Here is a 24,075-nt window from a genome sequence, read left to right as displayed (position 1 = left end):
TTCCCCGTGAAGTGTTTTATAAGGCGTTTTTGTGTCCGCATTAGAGATGAGAAAGGTTTTTCTTTTTTCACATGAGAAAGATCTTGGCCTTCTCGTTCTGATGGTGATTTTTGACAGGACAAGTAATTCTACGTGTTTTGTTAAAACCTAAATAGCAGTACATTAATAAGCATCTGGTACAAAGAACTGATAAACGTATTCAAATGGGTTTTAAGCTAAAGCTTGTAATTCAGTCTTTGTTTTCTTCTTTTTTTAGAAAAAAAATATCATAGGAAATACTATACTTATTGTGCTTTCTTATTGTTCAGGAATCCATTGGCAGCAGCAAAGTAGTCCTTATGGAAACCGTTCTTGATTTCTGTTGTGACAGGGGTTTCCTTTATTGCTGTTCTTGAAGGTGCTTTCTGGTATGTCTATAAAAGCAAAATCCAAAGTAAATACTTGGATTTATTTAGTGACTCCCAAACACTACTTATGATTAACTGTAAAGTGGAGCTGCCTGGTGTTTGTTCATGCAGATGTATAGATGTGCTTCAGACCATGTTAAGGGAACTCTATTATCTTCACTGCTGTGCATGATATTACTGTACTAGTATTACTGTAATGCTTCTTGATGTCAAATGAGATTTTTTAAGCCCTTTTCACTGGAAGGTCTATGTGTGTGTGCAGGCTGGAGTAGTCTCTGCTAAAAAGTTTGAAGTAAACAATGCAAAGACTGAGCTGCCTGTTTTTTCCCAGGAGGGAGGAAGACTCAAAAAGCTGCCCAACAGAGCAAATTCAGATCTCCCAAGTCCTGAATGCAGTACTTGCTATATGCGTACAGAATTGAGCCCTGGTGCAAGACTGCACTTCATTGCATTATGGAAGAGCTGAGCTGCAATGGGGAGGTCGTCATTGTCGAACTCTTTCTTGCAGATGTTACTGCATTCTTAACTGATGTACATATTTTAATACATTTTAGGTACTGATGCTAATTCTGCACATGAGTTCATCAAGACTGCTGTGCAAAAAGTTCTTTCTCTTCCTCACCCTTGTCAGAAAGCTCTTGGAAGACTGCTTACCTTAATGTAGAAGTTTATGAAGAGAACGACCAGTGTGGCCATATAGGAGGACTGGAACATGAGGCAGCCAAATGGGAATCCACATGGCTTCACAGCTGCGCTGAGTGTGTGCACAATAGTGAGCAGAAACTGGATCTGTGGAGGAAAGATCATACGTGAGTATTTTCTGAGAAAGTGTTGGTGCTCGCTAAATCAGATAAAGTCACCTAGTTCTGCTCTTTCAAGGTTCGAGTACTCTTGAAAATTATCCCTTTCTGAACCTGTGAATGTACTGTGAGGGCTAAGTTAAAATGGCACCCTTATGAAATAAAAAAATAAAAACAACTAAGGGGTCAGATTTCTAAAAACATGAGTTGATGGGGCCCAGCTGGCAAAATGAAAGCCCTTTTATTTTAATAGGGGTTGTTCTGTCTTCCAGACTGTCATGCCAGGTACAGCATTGTCTTTGTTACTGGGCAGAAACTTGAGAAAACTCTGAAGGCTCCAGGCAATAGCTTTAGAAGACTGAACTGAAAACGGAAATCCCAGGTCCAGAGGAGAAGTTCAGGTAGGCTGGTGGTTGCATTAATGGAGATAAGATGGGGACAAATGAAGTAAAAATGAGCTGGAGAAGGAATTGCAGAAGGCTGTCAGTGTTTAGGACTGTGAACCACAGCCCATGCTGGTGCATCTGATCCTCCCCAGCTAGCTGAGGGTGCCCTCTGTCCCACATGGTGGGGTGTGCTCCAAACAGGGCAGCGGGTTTCAACTGGAGGGATGGTCTTGGCTCGGAGAAAAAGCGTTTGCTAAATGCGTTTCTACACAGGTGTTTCTAAGCTCACTGCAAACATCTGAACTCCCAAATAATATGAACAGGGCCTAAGATAAAAAAAGTGAAGGAATTTTATTTCACGTTCAGCCTTCTGTAGTGTTGATAGAAGCTTTTGGTGTGGCTCAGCTCTTTGGGTACAGCAACTCCTGGAGTAGACTTATAGAAGGCAGACAACTTCTGTCTTGTCTAAGAGTTTGTTTACATTGTTTTGCCTTTTTTAGTTGTACCACTGTGTGTGGGGTTAACCTTGGTTGGCTGCCAGGTGCCCACCCAGCTGCTGTCTCACTTCCTCCCCACAGTAGAGTAGGGGCAGAAAATGAGACAAAAAAACCTCGTGGGTTGAGATAAGGGCAGGGAGGGTAGTTGGTGAAACTTAACAATTAGCGTCACAGGCAAAACAGACTTGATTTCAGGAAGATTAATTTATTGACAATTAATAACAGAGAATTATAGTGAGAAATTGTCATGGTTTCAGCTAGGATGGAGTTAACTGTCTTGCCAGCAGCAGGTGCAGTGCTGTGTTTTGGGTTTGGGATGAGAAGTACTGTTGGTAGTGCACTGATGGTTTTGGTTGCTGCTGAGCAGTCAAGGGCCTTTTCTGCTCCTTATACCACCCTGCCAGCGAGTGGGCTGGGGGTGCACAGAGTTGGGAGGAGACATGACTGGGACAGCTGACCCCAACTGACCACGGGGATATTCCATACTGTATGACTTCATGCTTGTATATAAAGCTGGGAGAAGAAGGAGGAAGGGCGGGGGGTGGGGTGGGGAGGGTGGGATGTGCGGGGAATGTTCAGAATTATGGCATTTGTCTTCCCAAGTAACTATTACATGTGATGGAGCCCTGCTTTCCTCAAGATGGCTGAACACCTGCCTGCTGACAGGAAGTAGGGAGTGAATTCCTTGTTTTGCTTTGCTTGTGTGTGCGGCTTTTGCTCTACCTATTAAACTGTCTTTATCTCAACCCATGAGGTGTTTTTTCTTACTTTTACTCTTCCAATTCTCTCCCTCATCCAAACTGGGGGGAGTGAGCAAGTGGCTGCGTGACCCTAGCTGCTGGCTGGGGTAGAACCATGACAAAAAAACCTAAACCCACCTTCCCCTAAGCCCCTGTTTCTTCCCAGGCTCAGCTTCACTTCTGTCTTGTCTACCTCCTACTCCCAAGTGGTGCAGGGGATGGGGAGTGGGGATTGCAGTCAGTCCATGTTGCTTTGGCTCTGTCACTCCTTCCTCCTCGTGCTCTTCCCCCTGCTACAGGGTGGGGTCCCTCCCATGGGAGACAGTCCTGTATAAACTTCTGCAACATGAGCCCTTCCATGGGCTGCAGTTCTTGAAGAACTGCTCCAGTGTGGGTCCTTTCCATGCAGTGCCCTCCTTCAGGAATGGACTACTTCAGTTGGGTTCCCCACAGGCCACAGGTCCTACCAGAAAACCTGCTCCTGCATGTGCTCTTCTCCACAGGCCACAGCTCCTGCCAGGAGCCTGTTTCTGTGTGGGGTCCTCTATGGGCTGTAGCTTCCTTCAGAGCATGTCCACTTGCTGCAGCATAGGGTCCTCCACAGGCTGCAGGATGGCTATCTGCTCCACTATTGTCCTCCATGGGCTGCAGGGAGACAACCTGCTTCACCATTGTCTTCTCCATGGGCTGCAGGGGAATCCCTGCCCCTCCTCCTGCTCTGACGTGGGTGTCTGCAGGGCTATTTCTCGCACGTTTTTTCACTTCTCTCTCTCAGCTGCTGTACAGCATTTTTTACCCTTTATTAAATAGGTTATTACAGCTTTTCTGGTAGGCCTAGATTTGGCCAGCGGTGAGTCCGTCTTGGAGCTGGCTCTGTCAAACAGGTTTTTTTATAATTTTTTAATCAGTCTGTTTGCCATGATTAAGAAATGTCCATTTTCTATGCAAGACATCAAAAATAATGGAATTTTATGGACTGTAGAGTTTCTACTGTATTGTAGAAAATATTTCTGAGCATCATCTCCTTTATTAAGTTATGCAAGCTGTGCTATTGACTTACTCTGTGTGGTAGCATTTTGATTTAAATTCTAACTGGCTTAATTCTGCAAATGGCAATATTTATCTGTCATTCAACTCTGGCATTTTGAAGGATTTCTGCTTGTTAAAAATGAGATTAAAGTAGATACATACCAATTGTGCCTGAGTGAGGTATTTCTTCCACCACAGATACTTGCGCATAGAAGGGATGACTGACAGTCCGTAATAAGAATACATGAGTACATGGATAAAGCTATTCAAAGTGGGCCCAAAGAAACCTATAAAAATCCAACAAGGGAAACATTTTATATACCAACAGCTAAAAAGTGAGAGAATATCTTATTGTTAGCAATGTCTCCTGCATGCAGTAAATCTTCCCTCTGTGCTTATCCTTTGCTAAAGACATCCCTGATGTGAAGAGATGCTGTCCTAGGGACAACTGACAAACTGAATGATGCTTCCTATAGCGTTTTTCTCATGCTGAATATTGTATTTTCATCCTGTATTTTTCATTTTCTCCACTTTCCTTTTCTCTTCTGTACTTTACAGGTTATGGCTTTTTTTCCCCCTGCCAAATTAGGGGGGGGATGAGTCTCTCGATTACTGCTGTAAGCTTTAGACATAGCTGTGGGTGAGTGCTGCGGTGCAGTGCCCTGGGAGCCACCTGCTGTCCTGCTCCCTGAGGCAGCAGTCAGGGCTTTACTCTGAACTGCACTTGCCTCCTGTGGCTGAGTTTGAGCACTGCTCTCATTTTCTTCAGTGGCTCTTCTGCTAGGTGCAGATTTCCAGAATTTCACCCTAGATAATACCTCGCTGCTCTGATCAGCTGTAGTTACTAACTACTAATTCTAGAGAAATGTAATTACCCTCTGTACCTTACAGACTATTGAGAAGTAGCAGCACTACTCTGTCTACTGTATGCTTATGTGTTTGACAGCAGTGCTTGACAAGTACAAGATGGTTTCACCAATTGTTTTGCTTTTTCCACTGATTAATTACTTAATTACTAAATAATTAGCTATGGATTTTCCCACTCTATTATAATAGTGCAAAACTAGAGCAAAGTGAGGGGGAATATGTTCAGATGCAACAGAAAGCACAAACCCCTGCTAAATCATTTATACCTCTGTAGAAATAGCTCGTAATTGCTATGAAAACCTTGATCTCTGCTTCTAACTATAACAGTGTTTTCCTTTGATTCTTGTACTGTTCAAAATAAGTGCCAGCAAATGTGAATTCTGCTTTTTGTTCTGAAAAACACCTGCAACAAGTTTCTTTGTGAAATATTACGTGGACTGAGGTGACTCCCTTTAATAGCTCAAAGTAAGAAAACTGATTTTCTTCTCAGGTCTGACAATGATGCCACAGGAAGCCTCTGAATGTATGAAGACCTGGAAAAGCATGCATGTGGTAAGGTGCCTGAAGTAGTTTTCTGCTGTTTGGACTTAGTATACAAATACCAAGTGAGCAGCTCGTGGAACATCTTCCTGGCCTTAACAGGGGAGATGACAATAATCTTCTTAAGATCCAAGTCATTTAGAGATTCCCGTTGTGAAATATATTGGACCCAATGTATAATAAGACAAATGATGCTGCTTATGAATATGAAATATAAGATCTTATTGATTACTTCTGGCAGTTCTTTTCATAGTTCAAGTAGTCATTTTGGGATTTGCTACATACTTGCTTGGAGGCAGTGCTGATTTTGTTTAGTCTGCTGCCTTCTGAGTGCCCTCAGTTCTATCCTAAGCACAAAACTCTCTAAAGGTTTTATAAATTAACTTTTGAAAAGTCTTTACTGCATAATGACATAAATTTGTAACTGCTAAAACAATCCCTGATGTTAGAGAAAACTTCTTTTTTTTTTTTTTTTTGCTGTACTACTAGAGAGATGCTTTACTCTCATTTTAAAAACCCAACAAACCCAAGCTGGCATTTTAGTTAGTGATTATTTAAGTGAAGTATCTTGGTATAGCAGAACATTAGATTGTATACAGGAGTCAAATTTTGTAAAACTACTATAGAGTTCATTTGTCGCAGTTGACACTGATTTTACTAGTGTCATGATTTCATCCTACATCTGCTTTTGGAGTGGGTCTGGTATGTGAGCACTCTTGTGTACTACTCAGTAGTGTTACCCTGTCTAAAAGTGGTTGGAAGAGAAGTAAATATGTGAGGTTGTGGCAGCTAAGTGGAAAATCTAGGGCCTAACACTCAGATATGTTTTTGCCCTGAACTTTTACCTATGCTTTTAATTTTACTGCAATCTGGAGATGTCCGGCAGTTCTGAAACACAGGCTATGAACCTTAAGGGTGCTGTCCTATTGCACAGTGATACACTCGCTTTGCCTGGTGGTGCGGTTCCCCTCTGGCAGCAAGAGGTGACTTGTACCCCAGGTGTTGAAGCAAACGGAGACTTACTTTGCCCGCAAGGTATCCAGTTCAGAACACACCACCAAATGTTAAACATAGTGGCATGGTGATACACATGAAGGAAGGTGATCTGGCTGCTTTTCTTTCTCAGTACAAAGAAGATAGTGTCCATGAATTCAATTACTTTGGAAAAATAATACCACCACAGCACCTTGGCTACCTGTACAAGCAAGAACAAAGGAGCAGGAGATCAATATCTGTCTGTAAAAGGGCTTAAATATTGCTGTACTTTGTCAGTCCCTAGGCATGCGACTTCCCGAAAGGCATTGATATCCTATAGAAGGAGGAGCACAAGCACTTGCTTCAATTTTATTTCCCTTTTCAATAAGCACATTGTTTTTAATGTGATCATATAAATATGTAATTACCTAAATATAATTCAAGAAAAATAGACTTTGAGGAAGGGTTTTCTAATTGTTCTAATTTTTTTTATCATTGTGGGGGGGTTTTGTGTGTGTGTGTTTGTTTTTTTTTTTAAGTGTGTTACCATTTATACTTTCCTGGCATTGAACAGATTTTGCTGGGAGCATCTTATTTTTAAATAGTGCAGCTTTGACACTCAACACAATGGTGTCACAACTCCTCTAGAGCTGACACTCTTTATCAGAGCTCAGGATATGTCCTAGGTCATTTAAAGGCTGTTAGTTAAAACAGAAAGCGGGAAAACACCTTGTTGATGGGAAAAGATATTTAACTGACCTTTTCCTTGCCATAACACACACAAATTTTGAGGGTTGGGGAAAATTTTATATAGGTTAAACAATCTTTCTGCCCTTGAGCTCTACCATTATTTGGAAAGTAAGCCTGACGTGGGGAGTGACAGAGGGTTAATACATGGAATTGCTGTAATGCAGAAATAAGGGCTGGAACTAGAGATGAGTCAAGCCAGCAAAATGTCTTTGCAGTTTTCCAGAGTTCAGAGTTGGGCTTAAATCCATTTCCAGCTACAGCCCAATAAGTGTTACATTTTAGATAATTGATTTTTGTTCCAAGTTTTTAAATGATCTGTATTCTCTATTTTAATAGTCAGGTGACGCTGTTTTGATGACAGATCTTGATGTATGGCTTTTCAAAAGAGTCCCTGTCATACTTTCTACAGCATTCAATACAGACGCATCTGTACTGAGTCAGAAAGACAACACTGCTTGTTTGCTATCAGATGTTAGGCAACCCGATTAAAACCCTCGTGTTAAAGATGTCGCTGATAACATCCTTATAATTGCTGTGAAGGCAGTTATAAGGGTGCAGAGGGAAGGACTGCCGCGGGTGCTGGGGACTGAGCTGCCGCTGTCTCTCACCCGGATGTCAGCCTCCCCTGCGCTGTGGAGATTCTGGCACTGCAAGTTGTATCCTCCTTCCCATGTGGCAAGGATGAGCTGGAACAGAAAACACAGCAATGATGTTCATGAACAGATGTAGCCGTTCGCTTTTACCCCTGCGGCTGTTCTGTGTTTATTGAAAAAAGCAGCACACAAGTATAGTAGGTTCACACTCCTTCCGTGAAATGATGCTCTTAAACCAAACAACTTGCTAATATCTTCTGCTTTGAAATGGGAAAGGCATCCGGTTGTGTTGGACACATAAACAGAAAGGGTACACCTTTTACGTTTCTCTGGCTTTAGAGCCTTTAAGGCAGCCATTAAAATCTCCTGTTACTTAGCGCAGTGATCCTCACTCCAAAGCTCGTGCTTGAATATTGTATCTCTGTCCTGAAGCGGTAGGAACAGAGCTTAACACAGCCACTTGAGCTAAGCCGTCCTTGAGAGTAATCCCCGATGCCAAGCAAGCAAACAAAAAGCAAGTCCAAAGTAGTGCAATGGGACAACTATTTCCTTATGCCATACAGTTTCTTTATTCTACAGTGTTAAACGCAGGAGGAAGTAGAGGAGAGCGGCCATAGTGCTGAAGGGAGATATGAATGGATATACAAGCAATTTCTTAGATTTAGCCCATGTCATATTGGGAAGCAGACAAAGCAATGAAATGTCAGGCTACCACACTCGGATGGAGCAGAAAGTTTCTAGAAAGTCATATGGTGGTTTTTGATATGGAATGTTTTTATAGAATGACCACTTTTGGGATAGGCAGGTACAGCAGAGGCTGTTGTTGAAGATTTGCTCGCAACTCTGTCTTGTTGCTTGAGAAAAGCTGAAGAAAATGGAATTCTCATCTTGTTCTTGGCTGGGAGCAGCACAGTCAAACAGTGCTGGAGTATCGGGAACTCACCTGGAGGCAGAATCCTGGATGCCAGCGTGGATAGGATGTGATGTGCCTATAACATTTTTTTATCCTAAAGCTCTTAAACAATTTTACCTTATGAGAGGTATGCAATTCTTAACATTTTTTTCCAAGTTTAATTAAAACAATTTAACCTGATTTATTCTATTGCTTCTATATCTGTAAATTCATATCTTTCCTATGCTTAAATTAGTCAAATTTGTTCATTTCTCTTTTAATGTATAATTAGGAATCTGCTTTTTTCAGATTCCAATTGTGCAAACACTTTAATCTTTCAACATCTTTTTGTTTTCCTTTAACAACTATCTCTTTTTTTTTTCTTTTTGCTTTGCTGAAGATATCTAACCTCAAAAAATTTTCCGCTATAGTAGGTAAAATGTTTGTTCACAGAAATTTGCTAGAAAAGTTTACTATTCTAAATCTTTTAGTCTGTTTTACAAATATTCTGACATATGTTATTATGGTAGACCAGTTTTCAAAAATCTCTTTTGTGTGTTGTTTGCTTGTGTGGTAAATGTTAGGAAACTTGCCTGCTGGTGCTGAACTGGCCTGCTCAGTCACATCTCAAGAGTTTTTCAAGTATTCTATTCATAGCTCTCACATTGGAAAATGAGATGAGAGAACCGTTAAAGGCTCAAAAATAAAATAAATATTTCTTTTCAATATCACAAATTTTTAACTTTATATTTGAGAAATCAGCAACTCGTCACAATTAGCATGCAAATAGAGAGCAAGCTTTGGGGCAAGAATACCACTTCTTGCTCCAGGGGTTTCTTTAATCTCTTTTGTTTGTTCTTCCATGATTCTATATAATCCCAAATTTTGGAGATCGTACTGTGTGCCTATTCCCCAGTCGTTTATTGGCAGGAGAGTTCCCTCTGATTTGCCGCGGTGCTTCAAGAGCCAGCAGCTTAGAGACAAGATCTGTTTTGACTGTCTTAACCTTGCTCTTTCATCTCAGCTTTTCTGTAGCTCAACTTTTCTATTCCCTGGTGTAGGTGCCTTACATACTGCTGGGTCTCCTTTAGGGAAAAGAGGAGAATCCACTTTGAGTTTTGAATGATCTACTTTGCAAGCTCATTTTCAAGATTTCTGGCTAATTTCCCAATAAAAAATTAGTGGGGAAACCTGGAGGGCAGAGTACTTTTTTTGGGATCCTGGTGATCCTAGGACATGACTTTCCTGTTGGCTGTCAAAGATGTGGAAGGTAAGCAGCTTAGCCAGTGGTACCAAATGAGCAAGCTGCATTTCTGGAACAGAAGCCGGTAGCCTGACACAAGATATTCAGTTACTAGGTCACTTTTTCTCTGATGCCAAACTCATACGTTACTTCTACTCTTTCAGTTATGTTCCCTTTCACACGCTGAGCACTCTCACGACTCTGTCAAGCTGCTGGTATTGTTAGTCATACAAAGATGGTGCAAGTGCAGGATGTATTAAAGAGAGGAGAAATCCCCTCTCTCTTTCAAAACACAAATTCTCTCTCTCTATAAAACAATTCTTTGAATGCTTTGCATTGTTGGCAACCTAGCCTGAAAATAATATTAACAAATGCATTGTTTGAAACTATTTAGAAAAACAGGTCACGTAAAGAGGAAAATGCTGCCTTGTGAAAAATTTATACTAAGTAGCAACATCCTGTTATTAGTCCAGTTTTCATATTTTGCTGTCGCTCTAATGTTCTTAGCAGATTCCAGTTTTTATACCAACAAATGACCTTTTCTCATCTGCTCAAGTATGAACAGAACAAGGATTCATGACACTTGCTTCGCTGCAGCCATCTAAATCTTGCCCCCCCCCTTTTTTTTTTTTTTTAATTTAAATGGGAAATCACATCGTTCAGGAATGAGACCTGGTTCCTCTGTAAGAAATCTCAGCTGAGGGGGGGGGGGGGGGGGGGCAGCAGGTGCCAGAAAACAGTGCCAAAGTCTCTCACCTTGCTGAGTAGCAAACTAAGCACCAAAGGCCCTGACCCAAGGGCCTGAGCCCTGCTCATTTCAAGTTTTTGGCCTCAAAAATTTCACAGCTGTAGCTTGTTCCTGCAGCTGTCCTCTACAGGTAGGCTAAAAATGAAAGTAATGTTGCTTTCTGAATGGGTAGTCCTATTTCTACTGTTTGCGGTTTCTGTGCTCTTTGAATTATAGAAAAAACTCCATGCATGTTGGGCTTTCTCAGTGACAAAATGTCTGGAAGCACCAAGGTATTCCCCTTTGTCCCAGGGCAGGAGAAAGATGGAGGGTGAGGCATCAGCACCTGGAAGATGACCAAGCTGTGTAAGGCATTCGGAATATTTTCAGTTTACCCAGAGAGAGGATTGGTGTTTGCAGTCCCAGGGAAATGCACAGATTTTCCCACCACACCCACCCTTCTAATTTTTCAGTTCATTTATTTGTGCTAACAAGTATACATCCATTCGCTATTTATTTTCACCAAGTTTTTAGCTTCTAGTTATAATTCCAAAATCAACACTTCAGCAAAGCTTCACATGTACTGCTTTACCCTCCAGAAGGATCCCTTTTAATTTCTGGTTCATGACAATAATCGCCAGCTTGATCTGCCTTCATTTTTCCCTATCAGAGCCATCCTAAATAGGCTTCTGACACACCTTGGTGTCTGCAAAATAGTTCAGAAGGGGAAGTCAATACCAAATATTGAAATTTGTATTCAAACAGGCTGCCCAGGGAAGTGGTTGAATCACCATCCCTGGAGGTATTTAAAAGATGGGTAGACATGGTACTTAAGAACATGGTTTAGCGGTGGACTTGGCAGTATTAAGTTAATGGTTGGACTCAATGATCTTAAAGGTCCCTTCCAACCTAGACGATTCTATGATTCTAAGAAACAGGTGCTCAATGGGAAACACCCCATGAGAATTTTCACAATTAAAATCTTTTGTTGTCCCTCTTTATGATGCAGCAGAGAATTTTTTCATGGGGGCAGAAATGTAAATAGCGTGCTTTGGGCTACTCCTTGGTAAGGCTCTGCATCTCTCCTTGGGTCTAGATAGAGGTCCAATAATTAGATGTGTTGTGGCCCAAAAAAAGATTGGCTAATTCCATAATACACCAGCTGGGGTTTGCTATCCTGAGCTGCAATATGCACAGCTGGCTCTATGCTGGGTCTCTCATCCTGCCCGAGCAGGATACCAGATAGATAAGGAGAAGGATACTGGTTATTCCTGAGCAGAGGAAGTAAGTGGTCCCATGCTTTTTCTTATTTTGAGGTCAGAAAGTTCACAGTTTTGAGAAATGCCTGAATTTTTTTTTTCTGTCAACAAAAACTTTTTCAAAAGTAAAGCCATGTTGTTGAGAAACTCCTAGCCAGTTCCGTTTAATAGCCCTTAAGGAGACTGCTAGAAGGATTAGTGAACAAATGACTTGAACTTATGAATGCTGATTCTTTTGTGTGTTGCTGTTGTCTGGGATAGTCAAATAGGCTAAACAAAATCCCTTCCAAGCTTATTTTCCATGAATCTTTGATTACATGTCCCATTCTGAACAGCTTCTCTATATTACTTTGTAGCACCAGTGGTTGTACTGGAAGATTTGCATGTTTGAAAAAAAAAAAAAAAGCCTCATCAAATAAAATTTTACTCTTGATTTCCAATAAAGTTCTGAAGCCTATTCGAATTGGGCAGGTGAGATCCAGAGCACTGCCTCTTTCATGAGCAGGCTAAATGTTTTACCTAAATGCAGAGCTCAGAAAGGTCAGTAGAAAAGACATAGAGAAATTGGAGGATGAAAACTGAGAAGTGAGGACAATGTGTCCTGTTAGAATAACTGAAGATGAGAACAGCAAAGTCAGCTCCTCAGTTCTCCAAACAAATTATCTGATTAGGATCAAAGAACATGTGGGAATTTAACTCTATCCAGACAAAGTTCTTACTCGCTCAAAAAACCTGTTTACTTTTGTCCTTACATTTCACCACTTTACACTGCACTCTCAATGACCTTTTGCTGTCTAGTTTGTCTTTCTCACTTCTTCCTTCTTCTGAATGATAGAAAAGCACACCTGATTTCTTGTTTCTCACTTTGTTCTTTTCCTCTTGCTCGCCTAAGGTTAAGACAGACTTTGTGTCCTAATTAAAGAATTACTTCAAAGGAAGCCTTCACCTCAAGCACCAAATCTTATGGATCTAGAAGCATTCCTTGCTTTTCGGCTAAATTTACGTATGCTAACTTCTAGACAATTAATGAAGGTCTAAATAATTTATTCCAATCTTTAAAAACAATGAAAAAATTATTATGTTGAAGTTGGATTTCTATAGTAAAATTCCAGGATAGTCGAGCCAACTAGGATCTATGTCTTTTTTGTTTACCTTTCCTCATTACCTGCACTATTCAAATTTTACTTTGACCTTCTGCTACTCAAGATCTATCTTTTTAACATTTGCACAGTTAGGAAGCAAATTTTTCTCACGTCAGCCATTAGAACGATGGAATAAAACAGAGTTGAAGTGCTCCACTTAATTTTGGTTAGTTCCTTTTGTTTTGCCCAGTTACCCCAATTCCAGGCATTGTACTGGCCTTTCTAGCAATTTGTGAGATGTTATCTCAGTTGCAACGTGTAGGGCTAAAAATGGTGGCTAGTGGCCCTCATTGTGCCAGCATTGTGCTTCTGACCTTTCCCTGCTGTCAGAGGATGCAGAGAAGGCAATTCCGATACTGCTGGAAATCCTCATGTCGTCTTGGCACCTATGGATCTGCTAAGTCATGACTATAATTCAGAAATTTGACTTACTGGGGCGGGAATTTTCAGCTCCTAGAAACAGGTAAATTGAAGGTAATTTACTTTTTTTTTTTTTTTTTTTTTTTTAATCCTGTAAGGTAAAAGGGTATTCTTCTGTCTTCACTAAAAAAGTTAATGCACAGGGCTTTGCAGTACTTGTGTGGTTCTGCTCTTTCCCCTTTGCTCTGAATTGAGGGTTCCTCACATGCAAGTCCTGCTTCCCCACATGGATGTGGTTGCTTGCTTACAAATCCTATGGATTTGTAATAAGTCTGTGAAGCTACCTGGGGATACAGGCAGCTTGAGGCATCACGCCACCCCTATGCTAATGACACATATCTCTAGATCTCCTTTTTAATCTGACCCAGATGGTGCCAGTGTCCTGGTTTTCTCAGTGCCTGATCAACAAAAGGACTTGGGTGAGAGCTTGATGACTAGCTGAGATTTAATTTAAATAGGGCAGAGGTGATACTTACTGCTGGGGAAAGCAGCCTAAGACCATGGTGGTAGAGATTATGTCTTTTCCTATTAACGAGAGAGAGTATCCTTGCCTGAGTAATTTCACAATTCAGAGATCAGCGTTGGTCTCCTTTGTTTCCAGTTTTAATTCAGCATTGCAATTGTGACAGTTTTATCCTGCAGTCTACTTCAAAACCTTATCTTGGCCTCTGGTGCCTCTGACTGGGTCCCTGGAGTGCGGTCTGTGAGTTGACTTGCCCAAGAAATCGATTTAAAATATCCAAAGACCTGATTGCTTTTCATGGTAAACTGGTTTTCTGCTCCTAGTTGGCATTTTTAGTATCTTAGGCAGAGATTTGTAAAGGAAAAGCATATGTGATTCTGTGATTTATTTTTTTTCAGTGAAAATTGCTATAGATATATTTTTTTTTTTATCGCAATAAAAAGGTGGTGGTTGTTTTTCTTTATGCAGATTTTTGTCAATGTTACGGGAAACTGTTGGATCAGTAGACTTCATCTGGGTCTATGAACACTTAATGTTACAGAATACCTATCCAATAACAAACCTCTGATGCAGCTTTCCCTTGTAGGGGTAGAGGTGGAGAGATTTGTCTTCTGACCCCTTTGGCAGTGCACCTGGCACAGGACTTGCGTCTAAGCTTCAGGTACTTGAAAAAGCCATGCTCCAAAACCAAGTACACCGTTTCTCCATTATATTCAGTGGGAAGAGGGAAGTGCCTTTGACAAATTCAAGAAAATCCCTTTGCCTAACTCAGATGTCTAAATTAAGGTCTAATAAACTGCCCTTCTGGGAAGCCTTCGAAGGCACCTAATTATTGACACAAAAGTTCTGAGACATCTCAGTAGGATAAGGGCAGCTGGGCAGGGCTGGTTTTGTTTTGTTTTGTTTTTTTTTAGACCTGGTCTTTCAGATATAGTAGGGCTACCTGACCTCACGCTGATAACGCGTCTTAGAGTTGTCGTGGAGCTGTTCCTCCAAGTACTTTAGAGATTGGTTGACCTCAAAGCTCATGGAGCTAAATTTGACTCCCAGAGATTTTGTGCCCATGGAGCAGTGCGCGGAGCTCTGGCTGAAAAGAGGAATCTGCCTCTGGAGATTTAAAAACAGCCTTCTTTACTATGACTTCTTGCTATAACCTTTGTATTATTGCCTTGAGATTGTACAAATCAACTGTAGTCAAGGGACAGCTGAACTAGTTCAGGAGATTAATGCGTGGAGATGAAGAATTGCAGCATGGGTACGCCCCTCAGCTGGTTTATTGTGTTTCTCATTAAGGCCATCGTGTGGGACAGTCTGCATTTGGAGATACACCCTTTCTTTTGAACAAGATATTTTTCTTTTGAATGAGATATTTTTCTTTCGAACGTCTAAGAAACACCCACTCTCTTCTGTAGCTATCACAAGAAAAGGTGCGTGGCACTTTATAGATGAAACCCAGAAGGGATAAGAACAATGCCAATAACTGATTTTGGTGGGGTTTTTTTGTTTGTTTGTTTGTTTATCTCTATAATAGAACTTAGTATTTTGTGATTTGTCTGTGCTACAGTGGGAAGGGTAGAGGAATAGGACAACTGTTACAGATGTCTCTAACTAGGGATTAGTCCTGGATCATACTCACTGGAGGAATCAGCTCTGTTTACATAACAAACTACTGTGCAGAATGCTTTAAATATAGGTAACTCTTTAAGGCAAGAGCTTGTTGTCCATAACAGGCAGAATGAGGGCCAGAGAGAAGCTTCAGAAATGAGGTGTTTTGAAATGTTGAGTCACCATAACTTTATTCAGTACTGAAGATTATTTCTGCTTTCCCGTTTGCCTGTTTTCCTTCAGCAGGGATGCGGAAGCTACCTCAGGCAGGTCTGCAAGTCTTAAATTCCATTCTGTTTCTTCACAGGAGAAGCTGTGATAGGAACCAGGCAAGTAGACTACGAAAATATACAGGATTGCTATAATGGGAGAGTGTTTTGTACAGTGTCAAACTAGCTTGGCTGACAGTCCAGAGCCAAGAGTGAAATCTGCAGTAAAACAGCTGGTGGTGCAGATGAGTCGTGATGTCTCCCCGGGTTCTCCAAAAATGTGGAATGCGGAGCTACAAGCCACTGCCAGCCCTGCCCAGCTGCAGTCTGGGAGACAGAAATCAGCAGCCTCCAGCTATGGAATCAAGGTCTAAAGGGGCTCACCCGAGGATTAACACTACTCGGAGACAGTCTGCAGCAAAGTTAGCCTCAGGCAGGACAGGGCAGTAAGGTGGCCAAACAGGAGATGGCTCAACACAATTCCTACAAAGATGCGAAGGCGGCAAAACCCAAGTTTGCTTCACTCACGTAAGTGAGACTTGCTAAAATTCTTTTTGTTTGTTCGTTTACTTGTGGCAGGCCAAATCAGCCTGCAAGGGGAAGGCAGCAGTATTTTTGTTTTGTATTCAGTTAATCCTTTGTGCTGAGTCCTGCTACTGAAGACAGCTATCTGTATGCCTTCAAGCAAAATGGGGATTTAAACATCAAAGGGCTGATTTAAATTCTGGAGGACAATCAGTATGGAGTCATCAAACCTTCCAGCAATTGTGTGCTGGTTTCTCCTTCGCTCTGGGCCTGATGCTGCACTCTCAGACACCCACAGCAGCCGCTGAAGCAGCTGGAGCTTTGGCCAGGACAGAGCTCTGTTGCTCCGTGTAGCACAATCAGTCCTCTGCACAAAGGCACAAACCTAAACTGCCATCAGCCTTTTGACCAGGCCAGTCACCTGGTGTTTAGCTCAAATTAAATTAAAACTTGAAATCTTTGGGGTCCTGTTTAGCTTCTGCAGAGTTTCTTGTCCAGCTGACGGAACAGTCAGTCCTTGTTTTTTCTTGTGGAAACTGCTGTTGTGGCCTGGAGCCCAGGGAGCAAGAAATGCTGTGAGGCTGTGCAGGCAAAGCAGCGATGTCACCTCACGCCTCCGCAGGTCGCACCAATCAAGCACATCCTTCAGCCAGCGCTTCTCATGCCCGGGGCCACTCTTTAAGCCAAGTCAGAAAATGTTTTGTGGGTTTTGTCTTTTAGTGTTTCTTTTTCAGGGCCACAAGTGATGGTTGTTAACGCTTTTAATATTAAAAGTACCTCAATTATCACAAGGCTGAGAATGAGGAGCTCCCAAATAATATCAAAATAGGGACTTTTGGCTTCTGCTCACCATCCGGGGAGGTGAAAACACATGTCTATACTGAGGAGCACTGCTTGAGTCCTCTGCTGTTGCAAAATTGTCAGATGCATTCAAATCTCTTTTCTGGTTATGAATGGATCCTGATTTCTCTGAGCATGTTGCTTCCTGATAAGTACTTGGGAAATAATCTGTGTGACCGTATTCAGCCTCCAAGTCCCACAGCACTTGCTTTTGGCTGAAGTGATATCTGTCTCTTACTGTCTGACTATATGAGGAAAGCTGCTTAGTCAGGAGAGCAGAAAAATAACACTGACTTGCCAATACCATAAATAAATCAGTACTTGCTCTCGTCTATAAATCTGTTCACGTTTAAGTGTGGGCATTTGTATGTAGAAAAAATCAACCTATAGACAGTCATACGAATAGAACTCAGTCCATGGGCATATTCATGGGTGCTGAAGAATGAGGTGTAGCCACGTTTGAGCTGAGCGACTGCTGCAGATTCAAATTCATGCTTGTACACACTGTCCTAGTAGCAGCCAGCGGTCCCCAGGTGCGGACTGTAGCTCAGGAAGGATAGTTGAACATGCTGAGATCTAAACTGAGAAGGTACTGTACAACTTGCTGTCCAGTTGCTAAGGGACTTTTCTTGATCTTAAATTTACTTTGCTGTTGATGTTAAATTTTCTAGCGGAGATTATCTGTTGCTAAGGTATTTCTGCTAAAAACTGTATATTGCTCACCTTTCCCCGCCGCACTGCGTGGAAGAACACTTACCTCTATGAGCATGTACAAGGAGAGCAGTGTAATCCCAAGGTTATATACAATGAGGTGAGCCCTGAGAGAGAAAGGAGGCCTGTCCTTCATGAACTTGTTGCCCAGCCAAATGCAGAGTAGGTACGCTCCAGTAAGGAAAAACGTGGGAAGGTAAGAGTCCAAAAGGAACCATCCTCTAACCCTGGCATCTGAAAAAGAAACACATGCAGCAGGCAATTAGGAAGGCTATGGCAACATATTGCTAAAATAAGGCAGATCACATCATGAAAAAAGTCTGCTAGAAGCATGAGAGGGAATCTGCCGTGCTTTTCTCACTAGAGCTATCCATTGCTTTTACCTCCCCGAAACTGCATACTTATTCAGAGAATGTGTGCTGAAAACTGCATGAAATTCCCTAATAATTTGAGGTCACTTAAATCTCCTCATTTTAACAGGAAAGGTAAAATGAAAAGAAGAAAACATTCTTATATGCTTTTTAAAATGCAATTTAATGTTTTGACTTAAATATTTAATTAAATCATCTTAATCTGCTCAATGAACAGTTTGCAGATAATATTAAATACAAAGTATGCATGTAAAGTTGCCAGTTCATGTATTATTTTAATTCTGCATTTGCCATTTAAGTATGACAGTATATAACATTCGCTAGAAAGCGTTTATACAAAGGGAAGATTTTTTCAAAAATGTTAAATATGAAAAACAAATGGTAAATGTTTACTTTGATGGTTATCAAAGATATTTGGCAAGGCAAGGGCTTGCTTTCTCACAGTTTCTGTCCCATTTGCCTGGTCTCAAAATGAAATATTAAGGTCAAATCCTGCTTGCCTTATTCACACAAGTAATCCCATTGGCAGTAATCAGATAGTTCAGTGTATATGAGCAAAGCCTAATCCTTTATGCAAATCTGGAGGCACCACTTCATTGTCCTATGAGCCACTGGAAGTCATGAGCGAAAGGAATGTTTTTTCTTTTTTCTCCCTCCCCTGTCCCCCCCGTCCCCCTCCCTCCTTCTTGTAAAAGAAGAAAAGGTATTCACAGTGCATGAAAAAATACTTTACTATTTTTCTGCCTGTGTTGAATTTGGAAAGGACTGGCAATGGATGATGCACAAATCAAATGTGCCCACGCATTTAACAAAGTGTTGACGATTGATTTTGCTGTACTGTATTCTTTCTGACTATTCTTTCCTCAGAAATATATGCATACAGGTATACACAAAGTGAGATTTTAAGTGAGTTAGAGTAATCTGCTTATGAACAGGGCTGTGAACATCAGTTTTCTTTCTCATTACAGTCTCCCTCCGCTTCCCACCTTTCTTCCATCGTAGTGGCTGTAACATCTGTGGGATTTGGGCTCCATGTAGGATGTTAGCTATTTTACAGGAAAGATATTCAACCAGACCTAAGTTACTGTGGAAGTCCAGTGCTCTCCTGGTTTTGACTCTCCCTTCTGGACTCCCAAAAGCCTCTAGGAGAGGAGCGGTGTAGGATTAAAGCAGTCACGACAGCACAACTATCTATTACAAAGCTCCATCCTTCCTTTAGGGTGGCCTTGCTTTGTTGTGCATTACCATGCTAGAAAGCCTGATTTCTGTCTTCAGATCTCAAGGTCTATTTAAGAACACCTCAGTGTGAGATTAAAACACTTCCAACATCCATCTTAAAGTTCACGAGCCACGTGTGAAGCTCTCGAATGGATGTTTTTGAGGGGATTCTGCTCCCATGTGGGCTCCAAACAGGTTTTCCTCCCATATGGGCTCTAAACAGGACACAGGAATCACAGGACGGGTAAAGGTTGTGCACATAAACGTTGATCTAGTGTAGGTTTTTGGAGCATAAGGATTTAATTTATTTAATTGATGTCTTAAATGAAGATGTAGAAAGCAGTCATGTTAGCAAGGCTGCTATCTAAAGAAGGATCTCCTGGCCTGATGATTGCAACACTTGTATAAAGGTTACTTGCACAAACGCCAACTGGCATCAGTAGATAACAAAACAGCATGTTTGCTCAAAGAGGAAAAGTAATTGGAAGAGATGAGAATACAAATTAACTAAACAGCATTGAATGCTGCCCTAGTATGCCCTCAGAAAGTTTTCACTTTGCTGTGAGTGGCCAAAGCGTGTGGGCTGATCCATACAAAAGCAGAACTCGTGCGCTTGTTCAGGTCAGCATGTCGAGTATTTTTAACATCTATACTATTTCCACTTCAAGAGAAATTATTAAAATGTATACCTTTACTGATTATTTTCCACCCTGACCTTGGTACCTTGAAGGGTAAGACAGTTATTAGCAGAAAGTGGTTTATAAATGGCAGCCAAGGAACGTGACTATTTTGTTTCCGCTTACACTTGTCCCTGAATGATGAGAAGTAGGTTGTTATGTGGCAGGAAGGGAGAGCAAAGGGAGTGTATTTCAAAAGAAGTTATTGGAAGAAGGAGAGATCAAAAGTATTTCTGTTGACTGATGGTTCGATCTCCATGTTCGAGTACTATAAAGGTATGCTGTCAATAGGGAGAAAAGATTATTTTTACAGTGTTGCACACACACAGCATCTGAATTTGAGACCAAGGCAGTGAATAAAGCCCCAGTGTGGAAGCCCTGGATTGCAGCAGGGGAAGGAGCAGGCGCCCACAATCTCTGGTCGCTCTGTGAATAAGCTCATTCATGGTCACTGGCCTCGATGTGCCAGACCCTTGGGGTGAAACCTTGGCTCCTTTGAAATGAGTGGCAGGCCTCCCAGGCTTTTTAAAGGTATCAGGCTTTTTTATCAGTGAAGTTTAGACACATTTTGATTCAGGTTTTTGTATAGCTTTGGCCAGCTGGTGTCGGAGTAGATGCAGACCTTTTCAGGTACAGAGGGTAGATGGCTTTGCACCAAAGCCTTGGTACTGTTCACACTCAATCAAGGAGAAGAGGAGTGCATATTACCTTTTCATAACTTTATTAAAATATATCTATTCTTGACCACCTCTGTTTCTTTCACAGATGAAACAAGCAACCGATTAACTGGATTTAGCTCCTGCAATTCAATATTCCTTAATTTTGCACAATACTCTGCAGGTGAAGGCAACCTTGGAAAAATGTGCTCTAACAGAACTATATAGCTATTTCACTGTTTCTCATTTTGCCTTGAACCTAGATAATTTCCTATCCAGAATAACATGGACCAACACCAAATTGGAAGACCACTTCTTATTAAGAGATGCAACTGATGGGCATGTATATGGCTTCTGTTCCCTGATCCAAAGGACCTGGTCTGCTAGTTCAAAAGCAAACGTTGAGGTAAATTTGTGTTCAAAGTCCAGCTGACACCAGTGAACAAAGGCACAAAATATGCCTACACAGAAATCAAATTCAGATCTTTGGTAGTACACCCCTTATTCGTGCAGTGCAGTACTGCAGCTTGTGTTAACCTGGTACTACCAGTGTGAGCAGAGGTTGCCTCTGGGAACTAGCACGTGGCTTTCTGTCTCTTCTTGTGCCCTCAGCCACATCTGGTAATGATGACTAAACCCCGTACAGTGATACCAGTATTTCAGGAGTTACTATATAAAAGATAAATCATAAATATGGGATTGATTTTTAAAAGAATAGAGCATCATTGTCTTTCCTTTTAAGCCTCTGCTGCTGAATGACGTGTGCACTGTGGATGAAAATTGGTGGAGAGAAAGAAGGGGAACGGTTTGTTGGTTTTAGTCATTTGGGGAAGCTCTTAAGAATTCAAGAGATTTTCATTTGTGGCATCACTCTATCCAATTTAAAACTGTTTGCAGTTTATTGTGAATTACTTATGTGTATAAACACATTGGAGGGAGCTATGTTACTCACAAAATTTATGATACTGTGTCATTACACCACCAGTTAAATTAAAGATCATAGTGAAGAGGCAGAGACAAACAAATGCTATCTTCAGCACTGATGTCTGGAGAGGGATGGTGATGTACTTGGCAAGTAATACAAATAATACTTGTTTAACTGAAGTGCTTTCTAAAAGCCCAGAGAGACCTGTGTGGTATTCTGCATTGCATTAGCTACAGTTGTTCCTTTTAACAATTTGTTCTGGACTAATGAGGAAAGAGAAATGAAGGAGAACATCATGTCCATTTGAGAAAAAAAAAAAACAAAAAACAAAAAACAACAAAACCTCTTATGCTTGTGATCACACTTCTTTGTTAATATTAAAATGCGCTATTGTAGAAACCATTAATATAACTTATTCTGTTTTAATCACTTCTGCTGCAGTTCCCAAGCTGTTTAGTGTTTCTTCACCAGAAATCTTTCTTTCAAGCATCACATCTGCTGCAGAGATGTTTGAAAAGATTTTGTAGCCAGCCAGCCAGCTAATAAAAATGAGAACTTCTTCATTTTAAGAATGCTACAGCTTTCTTTCCCTTGTCCTCCTAATTAAGCGAGAACAGTTTCTGGGACCGGGGGAACATTATTGCGACAAAATTAGAATACGTACGAATATGTTCATCCACATGGGCAATTTAAGCATGGGAAAAAGTTTGCAAGGCTGTTCCTGAAGTGGAATGTTTAAGCCCAGCCCTATCAGCAGCAAGATGGCCTTACAGGGACCTTCTCTGAAGACTGTCTGTTATCTAAGCTCCTGTCTTACCCCTTTTTTCTAGTTGCTTGGCTCTCTTAGCTCTGACTTTGATGCTCCGACCTCACCTTGCCATAGCCTTTCTCTTTTTTTCCGCACTCCTACTTCAGGTTGGTTTTGGTATTTTTTTTTTTTTGACTGTTACTTGTTTCAGTCCTAACAAAGCACGAGGCACCTCCAAGCTACAGTTATTCAAGTTATTCATGTCCAAACTCTTTTAGAAAGCAAGAATAGGAAGTAGAAAGATGCATCTGTTCTTTTTGTCTCTTTGTTTACTGAAATTTTGAATGTGATCCTGCGGGGTGCTAAAAGCCTTTTCTTGCTTTTGCTCTGAGCATCCTCCTGAATTAGGCTATTTGATAGGCAGCTGGACCAAACAATAACTGGATTATGAATGAGAATCGGTCCCAAACCAGATCTTCCACTTTCAGAAAAATCCAGACTTTCAATTTTTTTTAATCTACATCAGGCTGCAAACCTGAAATCTTCTGATATTATCAGAGGCAAAGAACTCTCAATTCTAGTGATTTTTTTTTTTAAGTTATAAACAAAAAATTCAGTTTCATTTCTTCGTTCACCTTCAATATAATCTGTGATTGGTTTTAATTTGTATTACAGATAACATTGTCAAACAGTCAAAACTATTTGCTTTCTATAAAGGCAGTGCATTGATAGATTTTGTACAATAATGGTGTGTTCCTGCAAATACTGTGATTCTTCCTAGTCCACATTTTTCAATAAGTGATTATTCAGATAGAAGATTTTGGCTGCTTCTATTTATTATTTTTAAGTGGTAATCTGAATAGGTATTATTTCCTAAAAGGGCTATAGGTGAAGGATCTTACCTCGAGGTCCAAACATGTAGTCCACAAATGCATTTACTTCCCGGTCAAAAGCTCTCAGGTGCTCCTAAAAAATATAAAAAGGATATGGGACAAAGACATTATCTCATGGCTTACATAGAGAATACAATTTAAAAAAAAAAAAAAAACCACCAACAAAAAACCAACAACAAACTGGCAAAGAGCACATCATGCTGAAGTATTTCGAAAGTACACAACAGCGTGTCTACTGAAAAAAACCCGAAGCCTCTTTAAAAATTGATTTAGGGCAGATTGTGGTCTAGATAACAAGAGAGGCCTCGTTACTGGAAACTGCCCAAACCAGAGCTCTTTAGGAGGGGAAATTAAAACTGTAGAAATTAAAAAGGACAAGTATTACAGCAAACCCATCTGTGATGGATGTCGCTTTCACTCTGCTGGAGATGCTTTTTTGTTTGCTTTTATTACATTTTCTCAACTCTTGTTTGTTTGTTTGTTTGTTTGTTTGTTTGTTTGTTTGTTTGTTTGTTTGTTTTGGTAGAGAGGAGCTGGTGGTTCCTTTGGTAAGCTTCACAAAGCTGCCTGGTTGCAACCAGCCTAATGACAGCGCACCACCAGAATATCTCATTGCTTTATTCTTGAAGAAAGAAACCTTTGGGGTGAGCCAACTAAGATTTCTCTAAATCAGGCACTGAGTTCCTAAGAAAAGTCTGTAGGAGAACCCAGACTTCCAGTAATGAAGTTCAGGCCATGTAGGGAGGGAGGAAGATGAGGCAGGAAGAGGAGGGCTACCTTACAGAGATGTGTTTTGAGGTCTAAGTCAATGAAGCTGCGAAGCTGGCAAGCTTAGCAAGTTTATGTGTGTTTGTGGCTGAGTTGGGAGCTTAGCCATGATCAACACAGTCCTTCCCTCCGTCAGATGTGGTGGCCTCTCCAAAGTACTTCTTCCCAGACTCCAGTTCTGGGCAGTGGCTTCCTGCAT

At 41.0% G+C, this 24,075-nt stretch overlaps 1 protein-coding gene across 1 annotated transcript; it reads right to left on the bottom strand.

The window, feature by feature from the left end:
• Window positions 1-284: 284 nt before the first annotated feature.
• ELOVL2 (ELOVL fatty acid elongase 2) lies at window positions 285-24,075 on the bottom strand (the record flags this gene model as incomplete). Its single annotated transcript, XM_082499193.1, has 8 exons — window positions 285-413; window positions 1,062-1,196; window positions 4,022-4,146; window positions 6,290-6,461; window positions 7,600-7,677; window positions 17,667-17,854; window positions 23,118-23,181; window positions 23,983-24,075. 8 exons carry the CDS (start codon window positions 24,073-24,075, stop codon window positions 285-287), a joined length of 984 nt encoding a protein of 327 aa, XP_082355319.1.

This window comes from Vanellus vanellus, assembly GCF_965231255.1.
Source record: "Vanellus vanellus genome assembly, chromosome: 2".
Taxonomy (NCBI): Eukaryota; Metazoa; Chordata; class Aves; order Charadriiformes; family Charadriidae; genus Vanellus; species Vanellus vanellus.
The sequence above is the reverse complement of the archived record's forward strand: the minus strand, read 5'-3'. Positions and strand labels throughout refer to the sequence as shown.